Consider the following 13,010-nt stretch of genomic DNA (forward strand, 5'->3'; position numbering starts at 1 on the left):
GAGTGAAATCTCAGATTTCCTTTATGATGCCTAAGACAAGATGCAAAAAAGTTTGAGCCTGTCAATGGGAGTCAAATGTCAGGCCAAGTTATTTCCAAATTTGTGTTTTAATTGTGGTGGGGCATAGCTGTGGCGGAGACCGTGTGTTTTCTTGTCCCATTATCACTGTCCATGACGTTCACGCTGCAGAGTTATTTTTTGAAGGCCCAGTGTACTCCATGCCATGTGGTGGTGAACAAGACGTACAAGACAAGAAACTCTGGGTGTGACAGGCACTAACCAGACAGGACTCTGGAGCACTGGTGTAAACTGGTCTTAGGCCCCCCGCGTAACCTCAGCATCTGCAAATCCTGGGCTGGCTCACCAAAGGGTTTGAGCAAAAGGCTCTGTCTAGGCTGTTTTAGCACCATAAGTATTGCTTCTTGTCTTCTACTTTTGTATAGGCCAAGACCTTTCATGGCTGCATGTACTCCCACTTCTGGCTAAGAAAACAGATGGAAGCTTACACTGTTTTGGGAGTAGAATGGCACATTGATAATTAAGCAGCAATGTAGCTAAGTGCTGCAACAGAGACACAATGGATGTTTTAGACCCTGGAGGAGTAGGGCGAGATGCTAGGGGAGGCTTTTTGAAGGAAGTGATACTGAACTGAATGCTGGGAGTGAAGAAGGTGTGGGATTCTTTGCAGAGTGAACAGGAGAAGCAAAGGCAGAGAGGTGAGAAATTGTGTGCTATACACCAAGATCCATGACTGGTTCTATTGACAGAACATGAAGCAGTCACATGGGGCTTAGGGAGGAAGAGCACCTGAGGACAGATCATGACTTGCAGACACTGAATTTCAAAAAATATTGGTGATGTGGGATCAGATTTGTTTTAGGAAGATGACCCTGGGCTGGTCTGTGGAGGACAGATTCGGGGGGACACAAATGAAGTTAAGGAGACCAGTTAGGGAATATGCAGGTGCAGAAGTTTGGGTGAGATGCAAAGGGCCCACAGTCAGAGAATTTATTTCACCAGGAGGCGAAGGAGGGAGGACTGAGGGACACTGGATGTGGGCCAGGGGAAGAGGATGAGGAAGACAGAGGAGTCCAGGACAATCCCCTGCGTCCAGCTGGAATCCGAATGGCTGGTGGGAACTAGCAACCAAAAGAAGAGAAAACAGGTGGTAGAGGAGCAGCAGCAGACAACAGGCTTTCGGGGAAAGAAAATATGATGTTTTTTGGCATCCTGAGTGTGAGGTGCCAGGTAGAGAAGCCAGGCTAGCAAGGCACATCCCAGTTGCAAGTAGGAAAGGGCTGGGTCAACAATTTAGGTTTAGAAACCACCAGCATATATGGACTACCTGGAACTGTAAGAGTAAACAAAATCTCTTAGGGACATCCCTAACAGAATCAAAGTCAGGAATTTTGGTCTTCATTCCTTTTTCTACCAGACTTCCCAGGAAAGTTTATTTTCTTTTTTTGGGTAGTCTGGTGATTTTTCTTAAAACAAACTGAGAATGCCAGTAATGGGGGAGATAATATCTGTTCTTTTAAGCAGATTCTAAATGTATTAGTACCATCAGTAACTAAATCAAACTTTATCTTAAAACCTCTGTCACACATCGTAGTTCATATCGTATGGGCTCACTCAAGAGTTTACAGAAAATATTCTTGGATCAGGTAAATGAAATCATTCAACAGCAGTGCCGTTAAAATCTACACTACAAAGCCCTGTGTGATCTGGCCACTGCCTACAATCTCCAACTTCATCTCATCACACTCTCCCCGCCCACCCACAACTTAATTGGTCTTTCAAACCACTCCTAGGGCACGTGAAGCTCTTTCCTGCCTCTGCATAGGCGCTTTCCGCTCATCTCTCTTCAGATTTCAGCTGAACATCACCCGAGAGGCCTTCCCAGAACAGTCTATCAAGAAGAGCAACCTCCTTCACTTCTTGCTATTACCTGGTTTTCTTTCTTTCTCTCTTTCTTTCTTTTTTTGAGACGGAGTTTCGCTCTTGTTGCCCAGGTTGGAGTGCAATCGTGCGATCTCGGCTCACCGCAACGTCCGCCTCCCAGGTTCAAGCGATTCTCCTGCCTCAGCCTCTCGAGTACTGAGATTACAGGCATGCGCCACCATGCCCGGCTAATTTTGTATTTTTAGTAGAGCCGGGGTTTCACCATGTTGGATTGGCCAGGCTGGTCTCGAACTCCCGACCTCCGGTCATCCGCCCGCCTCGGCTTCCCAAAGTGCTGGGATTACATGCGTGAGACACCGCGCCCGGCCTACTACCTGGTTTTCATTTCCTTTACTACACTTACACAAGGTCTACTTTATTTGCCTGTTTGCCTCCTTGCTTTATTACTAACAAATCCTCGAGAGTAGTGCTTCTGTCTTCTCTCCTCCAGCCCCGGCACGTAAAGGTGCTGGTCAAAGAAAGGCGGCAATCACCGACCGGACACCAGGGCAAATGAGGGCAGCCCAGTGATTCGAGATGCCGGCTGGGGAATCGGACCCATTGGGTCTTTTCTCAGCTTTCCCGCTTACTGTGACTTTCACAAGTAACGGAACACCCTCAACCCGTTTCCTCAAGTGTAAAAAGGCACTAGACACAGCAAGAAGCGGTTCTGGCAGCGCGGAAACCTAAGCACACGCTGGGTGTCACGACAACACGTGGAAGCCGCGTTCCGTGCCAGGGCCCTGGCCCCAGCCCCGGCCCCCGGCCCGCCATGTGGCGCGGCTGACCGCCGCCGTGCGCCCACCTGTCTCCCTCTGCGTCTTCACGCTGATGTACTGGCGCAGCTTCTTCACCGCCCGGTCCCGAATGCCCTTCTCGCTGGACGCCAGCCGCTGGGCAAACTGGATCTCGGCCGGCTGCATGGCGGGGGCCATCGCGCCCGCTGGAGCATCCCCGGCCGCGCAACCCGCGGTGCAGATGCCGCCAGCCGAGCGCCGCGGAGCAGCCAGCCGCCGTCCGCCAGGGCCTCGACTGCACAGAAGTCGGCGACGGCGCGCGAGTTGATGGCGTCACAAAGGCGCCGCGGCTCGCAGCGCGCTCTGGGAGTGAGCGCGGCCGTGGCCCTGGCAGCGGGCGGAGCGGCCCATCTCTTGTGCGAGTGGCGCCGGCGCTGCCTTTCGGTTGCCAAAATTCAGGCTGTACACGGCGAGGTTAGCCAGGGTTAGGACTTGGCCAGGAAGAGACGGACGGCTGTTTGTAAACGGTCTAGGATTTTTTGTTTTTGAGACAGGGTCTCCCTCTGTCGCCCAGGCTGGAGTGCAGGGGCGCGATCTTGGCGGTGATCTTGGCTCACTGCAGCCTCGACCACCCAGACTCAAGCGATCCTCCCATGTCGACCACCCAAGTAGCTGAGACTACAGGCGCGCGCTATCACGCCCCACTACTTTTTATTTTTGTAGAGATGGGGTCTCGCTATGTTGTCCAGGCTGGTCTCAAACTCCTGGGCTTAAGCAATCCTCCCGCCTCGGCCTCCCTGAGCGCTGGGATTAAGGGATTGAACCACGGCGCCTGGCCACAGTCTAGGATCTTTAATCCCATTTAGCACACCCCGTTGAGCCAGCAGCTCACCTGCGATCTCCGTGGCACGGAGTTTTTAACTGTGGAGCCCCCGGGCCCCAGGGTGGAGTTGAGACTGGAAGGAAAGGCCGGCACTGGGGCCTGTTGAGCGGGTGAAGGGCTCACCTTCCGCCAGCGCCTGCAGAGGCTCGGGCAGGTCGGCGCGCCCCTTACTCTGGAGCCCTAGTGCCAGTGCTGGGGCACCCGCGCCGGCGTCCCGAAGCCTGGAGAGCACGCGCGCTTCCAGGGGAGTTGGGCAGGGCGGGCTGCTTGCTAACTCCAGAGAGGGAAGAAATCTTAGCTTTGGGTTCATCTAAAACCCAAGAACATCCTATATTTTGCGGACTCAGCGGGCGTGCCGGGGCAAGCTAATGGACTAGGTCACTCCACACGTAGCGGGGGTTATCTCAGTTGCTCCGCTCAGTTATGTGGGCGACCTCCCGAGGTGCCTGTTGACACAAAAATTCAACCCTTAACATAAAAGCGCCTGAATCCGAGCGAGGGAAGGCGAACCGCGGAGGCGAGGTTTCCAGCAAAGACTGCCAGTTTGAAACGGTCCCCCTTAGTGTAGCATTCCTCGCCAAACAGGAAAGGACTCTTCCGATTTATTTTACTTGACACTTACATCAGGGGCTGACTTTCCTTCTGCTTTGCAGATAACCCCGGCTAAATTTAAAACCCGGGCTAAGCCAGAAGAGCCAAAGTGGGACCTCGCCAAGACCACTCCTCGCGCTCTCGGCCGAGAATACTGCGCAAATTCTGCGAGGTTTGAGCCTCGCGCCTCTCCGTTCCCGACCCCCGGCGTGGACACGTTCCCGCGCTTTCTGGCGTCAGGGGTCAGAGGGCACGCCGCCGCGCAGGAGAACGGAGCCGAGGCCGCGGCTGCTATGGGCGAAGCGGGCGGTGCTGAGAAGGCCTGCAGGGTCAGTGAGGAAGCCCTGCCCACCGCCAGCGTGTTTGAGCCGTCGCCATTCGCTCCCCTCAGGGCCGCTCCCAGTGCGCTCGGAGACGGCCTGCTGTCGTGTGCTTGGGGGAGGCCTGGAGACTTCCTCCCCGGACAGCGTGAGCTGGGCCGGAGCGGGGCGAAGACGTGGGTGGGAGGCGACTTTCGCCTCCAAACCCACGCGGGGACCCGGTCTGTGAGGCTGCGCGCGGTGGGGGCACTCAATGGCGCCAAAGTGGGCATGGGAGCGTGGGATGGATGGTCACCTCTCTCTGCCCTGTGGAAGCCCAGTTCCCTTCCGAAGGCCCTGGCCCCGTGCTCCGGGACTTAGCGAGACAGCGTCAGTCTCAGAATCTGCCCTCCATCGATTTTTTATTTATTTTATTTTATTTTTTTTTTTTGAGACGGAGTCTCGCTCTGTCGCCCAGGCTGGAGTGCAGTGGCCGGATCTTAGCTCACTGCAAGCTCCGCCTCCCGGGTTCAAGCCATTCTCCTGCCTCAGCCTCCCGAGTAGCTGTGACTACAGGCGCCCGCTACCTCGCCCGGCTAGTTTTTTGTATTTTTTAGTAGAGACGGGGTTTCACCGTGTAGGCCAGGACGGTCTCGATCTCCTGACCTCGTGATCCGCCCGTCTCGGCCTCCCAAAGTGCTGGGATTACACTGCGCCCGGCCCCTCCATCGATTTTATAACTAACTGATTGCATGCGATGGAGAAGGCGCTTGGACTCTGGGGCCAGACCCGTGTTCACATCCTGCTTCCACTCCTTATTATTTGTGCTGCATTGAGAGTCACCAAGCTCCCGTGCCTTAATTTCCATCTGGACGATCTTGGAGGCTTGGGGTGAATAGATGAGATCACGGGCAGAAGGCTTAGCAAACCCAGTGGGAAACCAGTCTAGATGACTTCCTTTTTCTCCTGATTAGTTTGGTGCTGCAATGATAAAAAGTTGCAGGCGTTTTCTTTGACTTTTAGGAATAGAGCTCTTGTATGACTTTTGTTTTTCGTGTTCTTGCTCTGTTGCCCAGACTGGAGGGCAGTGGCATGATCATAGCTCACTGCAGCCTCCAACTCCTGGACTCAAACCTTCTTCCCGCATCAGCCTGCTGAGTAGCTGAGATTACAGGTGCATGCCACCACGCCTGGCTAATTTTTGTATTTTTAGTAGAGATGGAGTTTCACCATATTGGCCAGGCTGGTCTTGAACTCCTGATCTCAGGTGATCCACACGCCTCGGCCTCCCAAAGTACTGGGATTACAGGCGTGAGCCATCGCGCCCGGCATCCTGGGCACGTTTTCATATTTTTGTAGTGACAGGGTCTCTCTATGTTGCTCAGACTGGTGTTGAACTCCTGGCCTCCCAAATTCCTGGGATTTCAAGTGTAAGCCACCATGCCTGGCCTGTTTTCTCTTTATTATTTCTAACGTGAAGCTTTCACGTTAGAAAGCTCCAGCTTTCAAAATGTTTACATATACATAAAATAGATCTATAGCAGAACATACAGTAGGTAGAGACATGATTTGAAATAACAATGAACATAAGAGGTGTGAAAGAAAAGCAGGTTGACTTGGGCTGTTTTTTTTTGTCATGTGAAGAGAAATAAAAGATCTGCTTGTTCTTTTAGCACATAGGTACTAAAGAGGAATTTGTTAAAGTCAGAAAGAAGGACCTGGAACGGCTGACAACTGAAGTGATGCAAATACGGGACTTCTTACCCAGAATACTAAATGGGGAGGTGCTGGAGAGCTTCCAGAAATTAAAGATTGTAGAAAAAAGTGAGTCTTCATTTTCAACAGTCATTGGTGGTAACAGTAATTTGTTCTAGCAGATTTACCTTAGGTAAATAATTGTAAACCAATTTTAAGGTACTCTTGCAGTCCTTGCGATGATACTTGGGAGAGTCTGATGACCTAAGAAAGGGAGGTTTCCTCAATGTAGTGACTTGGACATATGTAAGTTGGTATAAGTTGGTTGCCAGTTTCCTGAGCATCTATTATCAGCTTCTATTTCTCTCTCACTTTCTTCATTGGCAGAAGAATTTTATACTTTTGATAACTGAAAAGCGCTATTCTGAAAATTAAGTACTTACTGTCATAAGTCAAGGTTCTTGCCATCTGGAAACCTTGCATGGAGTTTACTTGTCAGTACAGAGAGCTGGAATTGTGTTCATTTATCTTTAGGTAGATGGGTGAGCCAGTTTCTAGAACTGATTGAAATGTAGGCTTTCAGCCGGGCGCGGTGGCTCAAGCCTGTAATCCCAGCACTTTGGGAGGCTGAGACGGGCGGACACAAGGTCAGGAGATCGAGACCATCCTGGCTAACACGGTGAAACCCCGTCTCTACTAAAAAATACAAAAAGCTAGCTGGGCGAGGTGGCGGGCGCCTGTAGTCCCAGCTACTCGGGAGGCTGAGGCAGGAGAATGGCGTGAACCCGGGAGGCGGAGCTTGCAGTGAGCTGAGATCCGGCCACTGCACTCCAGCCCGGGTGACAGAGCGAGACTCCGTCTCAAAAAAAAAAAAAAAAAAAAATTTAGGCTTTCTGGTGTCCATTCAGACTTTTGAGATTTGAGCTGAGCCATTGTGTTGAATACCAGTTTAGGAGCCTATTGAAGTTCCTGGAGATATTCTGAGATTGTCTCAGCACTTGCCTGATTGAGGCCAAGTCACGATTAAATCAGCCTTTGATGGTTAAGGCCAATTTACTGCATGACATTTGGTTGTTAGCCCTCACTGTGTGCCCTCTAGAAAAGGTGCATCCAGGGGGCCCAGGTAGGTCTAGCACTCATCCAGACAAGAAGATAGGTCACCCCAAGAATATGAGTTTCTGGCATGTGCAAATGTGTCTGGTCAGTGGGCCAGCCATATCCAGTTAGAAGGGACAGTTCTCATGGTTACCGCAGTGCCTCGCCCTGTTTGTATTCTCTCCGAAGTCCTCGGATCCGTTCTTCTCTGCCCTGTGGTGTGCTCTGGGAGGTAGATTTCTGAAGACGGGATTTCCCTGGTTCCCTTGCTGGCTGCCAGTGGGGCTCACCAATGGAAGGTATTGCTGGGTGGAGAGAGAGGTTGGAGTGTTTCTTCCCGCTCCCTCCCTGCTTTGCTACTGTTCTGTGGCAGTAGCTGCATCCCTCCAGAACAAATACTCCTGTCTAGAGGCCTCCTCCATAGTCCTAGCTCTTGCTGGACTCCAGGAATGCTGTTTTCTTCCCCTGCTGCTTTGGCTGTAGGGCTGTTGCTGGTCCCTGGGTACCTCAGTGTCTCTTGATGGTTCCGTTATCTCTGCTCTCCCCTCTGTAAGTGGTCCTTTCAGAAAAGTCTCAACATCTGAGTTGATTTCTCTTTCCCACTGGGACCCTGCCAGATGTATGCCATGTCATTGGTTGCCAAAATGTCAGGTCACTGACTTCTAAATACTTTCCCTAGTTTTGATTTCATGCTCATCCAGCAACTTTCTGAGATTAGTCATTCCTTGTGCATTTGTCTTCAGGAAAGGAAGATAAATAGGCACACACCAGTAGCGGTGCATGTTATAGTCTCACTGTAAATTAATAAACTGGCATTCTAAAAAGTACATCAGGGTCTCATGAGTTAGTTAACATGAATGTCTTTAGTGATCAGTCCCCCTGCCAAAATCAAACTGAGTGAGGGCCACAAACAAATCTGTGGTCACTTGATCACGGTGGGACTTTGGGAGATCTTATCTCATAGTCCTGGCCTCCCCCAGGCTATAGAGTCACCTTTTCCCCCATAATCTCTCTGGCAATTCCTGCTTATTCCGCTTTGCTGAAATTTATCCTTCTGTTTAGCAGCCTTCAAATAGAGCTTGAGGCTCAGGCCTAGGCCCCCCTTCTTGCCTCACCCCATGGCTTCTCTCTAGGCAGTCTCATGTACACTCATAGCTTCAGTTACCATCCTGATGCCAGTGGCTGCTGGATTTAGTCTCTAGCCCAGAACTCTCCAAGCTCAAGGCCTTGTGCCTGACTCCTACTTGGCATTTCTTCCTGCTTATTTCATGATTATTTCAAATTCTAAATGTTTGCCCTAGCCTAATCAGTCTAAGGTCACCAGGAACAGACCCACAGTCTGACAGAGTGAGGTTTATGACTCTGCAATGAGGAAAACCATACCAGAACACCAAGAAACTGGGGGGGCATCTCAACGAAGAAGAAGATAGAGTTGTTATAGGACTTAGAGAGAGAGTGGTATTAGGTGAAGCATAAATGAAGCAAAATAGAACTGTGTCTAAAGGGACCATTATCAAGTCTGACTGTGAAGTGGACCCAGGTCCTGTTTCCTTGAAAACTACAAAGTTCAAATAGACGTGGAACATTGTTCTAGAAATCCCTTACTTGAAGCTCTGCAGTAGCTGGAAATAGGGTTCTTTTCTGTGTCACAGTGACTTAGATCCTGCAGGCAAGAGTGGGATCTTCTTTCTTGTATAATTTCAAACAACAAAATTTCTGCGAGTCTGGTATTTTACAGAATCAGGCTTCTCGGTGAATAAGAAGTAGGCAGTCATTCGAAGAAGAGGTCATTATGACACTTTACGGTTGCATCGTCTTTGAGAGAGATTTTCTGTTAACTTGGCACCTGACTTTATCTGTGTGTGTTATTCCAGCCGGACAGGAGTCAGGACAGACTTTTGCTTTCTCGGTGCAGGCTAATGTTTACTTCCTGTTGTCATGTCTGCCTCATGCTATCCATCCTCTGCCCCTGTCTTACACTGGCCTGTCTCGGTCTCCTCAGAGCACCCCACCCAGACTAGAGACCCAGGAGTCTTCCTTGTTACCTGTCTCTCTTCCTCACCACTCCCCATGAAACCTGTCCACTGGTAAGTCTTGTGAGTGTTACTTCATGGATGCATCCTGAATCGTCAGCCTGCGTCTGTCTCCACTGCTGTGTTCTGTCTTCTACTGGCAGTCTCCTCACTGCCACTCTCCAGTCACTCGGATACACTGTAGCCTGAGTAGTTTGTGACAGTTCAATCTGATGATGCTATTCACCGCGTAAGTCTTCAGAAGCTTCTCTTTGTTTTTCGGATAAAGAACAAAAACCTAAAAAACCCACCCAAACTCACTATCATCCAAAAACCTAAACAAAACCATGCTACAGCTTAAAAACCTTTATATTACTGGGCACAGCCTTGGCCCAGAGTCACTGCCTAATCTGACTACCTTGATGTGATCCATCTTCCTTTGAAATGTTGTCATGGTACCCTATGCTTCTCCTTCAGACACATGGTTTTATTTCCATTTTACTTTATAAGTTGTTGGGAGTGCAGGGCCCCTGATTTTGTCTATCATTATCTCCCTGGCTGATTATAGGGAGCACCCTACTGCATCTGCATGCCCTTCTTTCTTTCTCTCTTTTCCTTCCTTCCTTCTCCCTTCTCCCTTCCCTTCCCTCTCCCTCCCCTCTCCTTCCCTTCCCTCTCCCTCCTTTCCCTCTCCCTCCCTTCCCTCTCCCTTCCCTCCCTCTCCCTTCCCCCTCCCTCTCCCTTCCCCCTCCCTCTCCTTTCCCCCTCCCTCTCCCTTCCCTCTCCCTCTCCCGAGTAGCTGGGACTACAGGTGTGCACCATCATGCCCGGCTCATTTTTGTATTTAACATTTTTTTTCAAAAAAAAAAAAAGCAAACTCCCAAAAAACAAAAACAAACAAAAGGCCAGGTGCTGTCAGCACACCTGTAATCTCAGCTACTCTACTCAGGAGGCTGAGGCAAGAGAGTCGCTTGAGCCCGGGAGGCAGAAGTGACAGTGAGTCGAGATCGTGCCACTGTACTCTAGCCTGGGCAACAGAGGGAAGCTCCATCTCTAAAAAAAATTTTTTTAAAATTAAATAAATGATGAGCAAATGAGGCAAACAAAATGTTAATGGTAGGTAAGTCTGGGTAAAGAGATATATGGGCATTTTTTTTTCTGTATTAGTTTTTGTGAATTTGAAATTACTTCCAAATAAAAAGTTTAAATAACATTGTAAAATAGGGTATTAATTAAATGTTTATGAGACTGTAATTGTTCCCCGGGTACTGTTAGATTCTTAGCAGTAGGATTTGAAAACCACTGCACTATGTTATTTCTAAAGTGTTTGTAGGATATTTTGAGATTAATTTACAGAGTTTGATATGAGGTACCCCCATTTCAGTTCTGGGAAGAATTATTTGTAGTCTGTAGAAATAAGAACTTGAGAAATGTCCATGAAGAGTGGAACCAAAGAGTGAGCACCAAAAAAGGATTATTACTTTGACTCAGAGTTTATTGTGGCCCAAATGAAAGAACATCAAGAGTTTGTCACATCCATATCTTGGCAGGGAACAAAAGGAGTAAACAGTAAAGTGAAGAGATTAAAGTGTGATCAGGGTTCAGGGAACCAGTGCCTGGAGAAAGAAGCATCCAGGAACTGACGAGTGGAGCGCCATCGCCTCCCCTAGGTTGAAGGAGCAGGAGAAGGGAGAGAGGTACCAGACTTGGTGAGAGGCGTTGCTCTGGACAAGATGCTTGACAGCACCTGTGGCCTCACTCAGAAGGATGAAGCCCAGCAGGGAGGATGGAGTGGGGAGACAGGTCCCACCCTTAGTCATCTCCTCCTGTCCTCCAGTTTCCTGCAGGGCTGCTACTGCATCCAACAAGAAGCCATAGGACGAGGGAGCCCTGTTGCTATGGGACTTCACATCCGCCTCTTGGGGCACAGATCAGGGTGGAGATTATCTAGAACACAGGAAAGTAGAGAAAAAAACACTTGGGGAGCTTATGGACAGAGGAGGTGGAAAGGTGGTCAAGATGGAGGGGGAAGAGGCGTGTAGTGCTTGAATATCACCCCTGACCACCCTACTATTCATGTCATGTATGTATGTGTGTCAGTGAATGGAAAGCAAAGTTCCCTGACTCTGGTTTGGGAAATCAACAGAATTAATTTGAGTTCAAGATTGATCTTAGTTTTTTTTTTTTTTTTTTTTTTTTAAATGAGATGAAGTCTTGCTCTGTCGCCCAGGCTGAAGTGCAATGGCATGATCTTGGCTCACTGCAACATCCGCCTCCCAGGTTCAAGCAGTCCTCACAACTCAGCCTCCCGAGTAGCTGGGACTATAGGCATGTACCACCATGCTGGGCTAATTTTTGTATTTCTAGTAGAGATGGGGTTTCACCATGTTGTCTAGGCTGCTCTTGAACTCCCAACCTCACATACCAGGTGATAAAGAAATAGTAAGATAAATTGATGCCGTTTGTGCAGTTTTCTTTGATTAGTGTTTTAGAAACCCTTCTTTTCATTTCTAGCTTTCTGTACCCTCCCTGTGAATAAGTTGAGTATTAAGAGATACAGCCATTCTCATGTTATTAGACCTGTATTAAGAAATGATTATCAGCTGCTTGCAGCAGCTCACGCCTGTAATCTCAGCACTTTGGGAGGCCAAGATGGGCAGATCACTTGAGGTCAGGAGTTCAAGACTAGCCTGGCCAACATGGTGAAACCCCATCTCTACTAAAAATACAAAAATTAGCCAGGCGTGGTGGCGGGTGCCTGTAGCCCTAGCTACTCAGGAGGCTGAGTTGGGAGGATCGCTTGAACCTGGGAGATGTTGGTTGCAGTGAGCTGAGATCGTGCCATCTCCCCACTGCACTCTAGCCTGGGCAACAGAGCAACTCCGTCTCAAAAAAAAAAAAATGTTGTTTCAGAAGATACATAGATGTTTTAATGGTCTATGATTTAGGTTGTTTGTAATATTCACTGTTCATATTATTTCTGTCTCTTGGGTTTAAAAAAATTACAAAAGTAATATATTCTTATTGTGTAAGAATGAGACATACAGATAACCAAAGTAGCTGTGTGTTTTTATTGGTTCAAAGATTAGCAGAAGGAATGTATAAAGAAGTGAAATAAATTTATGTGACAAATATTTTTGTATTGCCTACTATGTTCCATATAGACATTTGGAGGGTAGGCATAGAAGAAAACGTATGCAAATCCCTGCCTTCAGGGTGCTTTTAGGTAGCAGGCACACAGCGGGCCAAGTTGAAAATGCAAGGTCAGAGTTGTGTTCCAAGGCAGCAGCAATGTTCCCATCTGGCCACAAGGCGGCGGCCTCACACAGCAGAAGAGCACTTGCCACCTCCCCAGGAGCCTAGCGTGGATGGGTGTGGCCTCCCTGACTGACCGGAATTCTGAGATTGCCTACCGTAGAGTCCTAGAGTCGGATGTTTTAACCCTGTCCTTTTGGTGTGTTAACTTACACTAGGGTTGCGTACAGCTGTCTAGAACAAGTGATTATGAAATTACCATAATGCAAGAGAGCCCTTTTGGGTGGTCACAGTTAATTCCCACAGGTTTTTATACATAATAAGGCTTGTAGAGATTTCCTATCTCCTTTATCATGTTTGAGTAATATATAGTTTAATAGTAGAAGCCAAATTTAACAGTTAAATGCAAAGAAAAATTTTAAATCACAGAAATTTCGTCTTAGTTTTTCAGTTTGTTCTTTTTTGTCTATGACTGTAGGTGGTATTTCATATATGATGATTG

General features: G+C 48.7%; 2 protein-coding genes across 6 annotated transcripts in view; one reads left to right on the forward strand and one right to left on the reverse strand.

The window, feature by feature from the left end:
• Positions 1-2,977, reverse strand: part of RRP1B (ribosomal RNA processing 1B) — a 38,992-nt gene extending 36,015 nt beyond the window's left edge. The window contains exon 1 of the mRNA XM_005548578.4: positions 2,747-2,977. Coding sequence (XP_005548635.3) covers positions 2,747-2,876 — 130 coding nt within the window. The 5' untranslated portion in view covers positions 2,877-2,977. The remainder of the gene's footprint in view (positions 1-2,746) is intronic.
• Positions 2,978-3,043: 66 nt separating this feature from the next.
• The window catches only part of HSF2BP (heat shock transcription factor 2 binding protein), a 121,698-nt gene continuing 111,731 nt past the window's right edge, over positions 3,044-13,010 (forward strand). For all 5 annotated transcript variants that reach the window (XM_005548579.4, XM_074033937.1, XM_005548580.4 and 2 more), the window contains exons 1-3: positions 3,044-3,152; positions 4,215-4,481; positions 6,125-6,275. In XM_005548579.4, coding sequence (XP_005548636.1) covers positions 4,446-4,481; positions 6,125-6,275 — 187 coding nt within the window. In that variant the 5' untranslated portion in view covers positions 3,044-3,152; positions 4,215-4,445. The remainder of the gene's footprint in view (positions 3,153-4,214; positions 4,482-6,124; positions 6,276-13,010) is intronic.

Source organism: Macaca fascicularis, chromosome 3 (genome assembly GCF_037993035.2).
Source record: "Macaca fascicularis isolate 582-1 chromosome 3, T2T-MFA8v1.1".
Classification (NCBI taxonomy): Eukaryota; Metazoa; Chordata; class Mammalia; order Primates; family Cercopithecidae; genus Macaca; species Macaca fascicularis.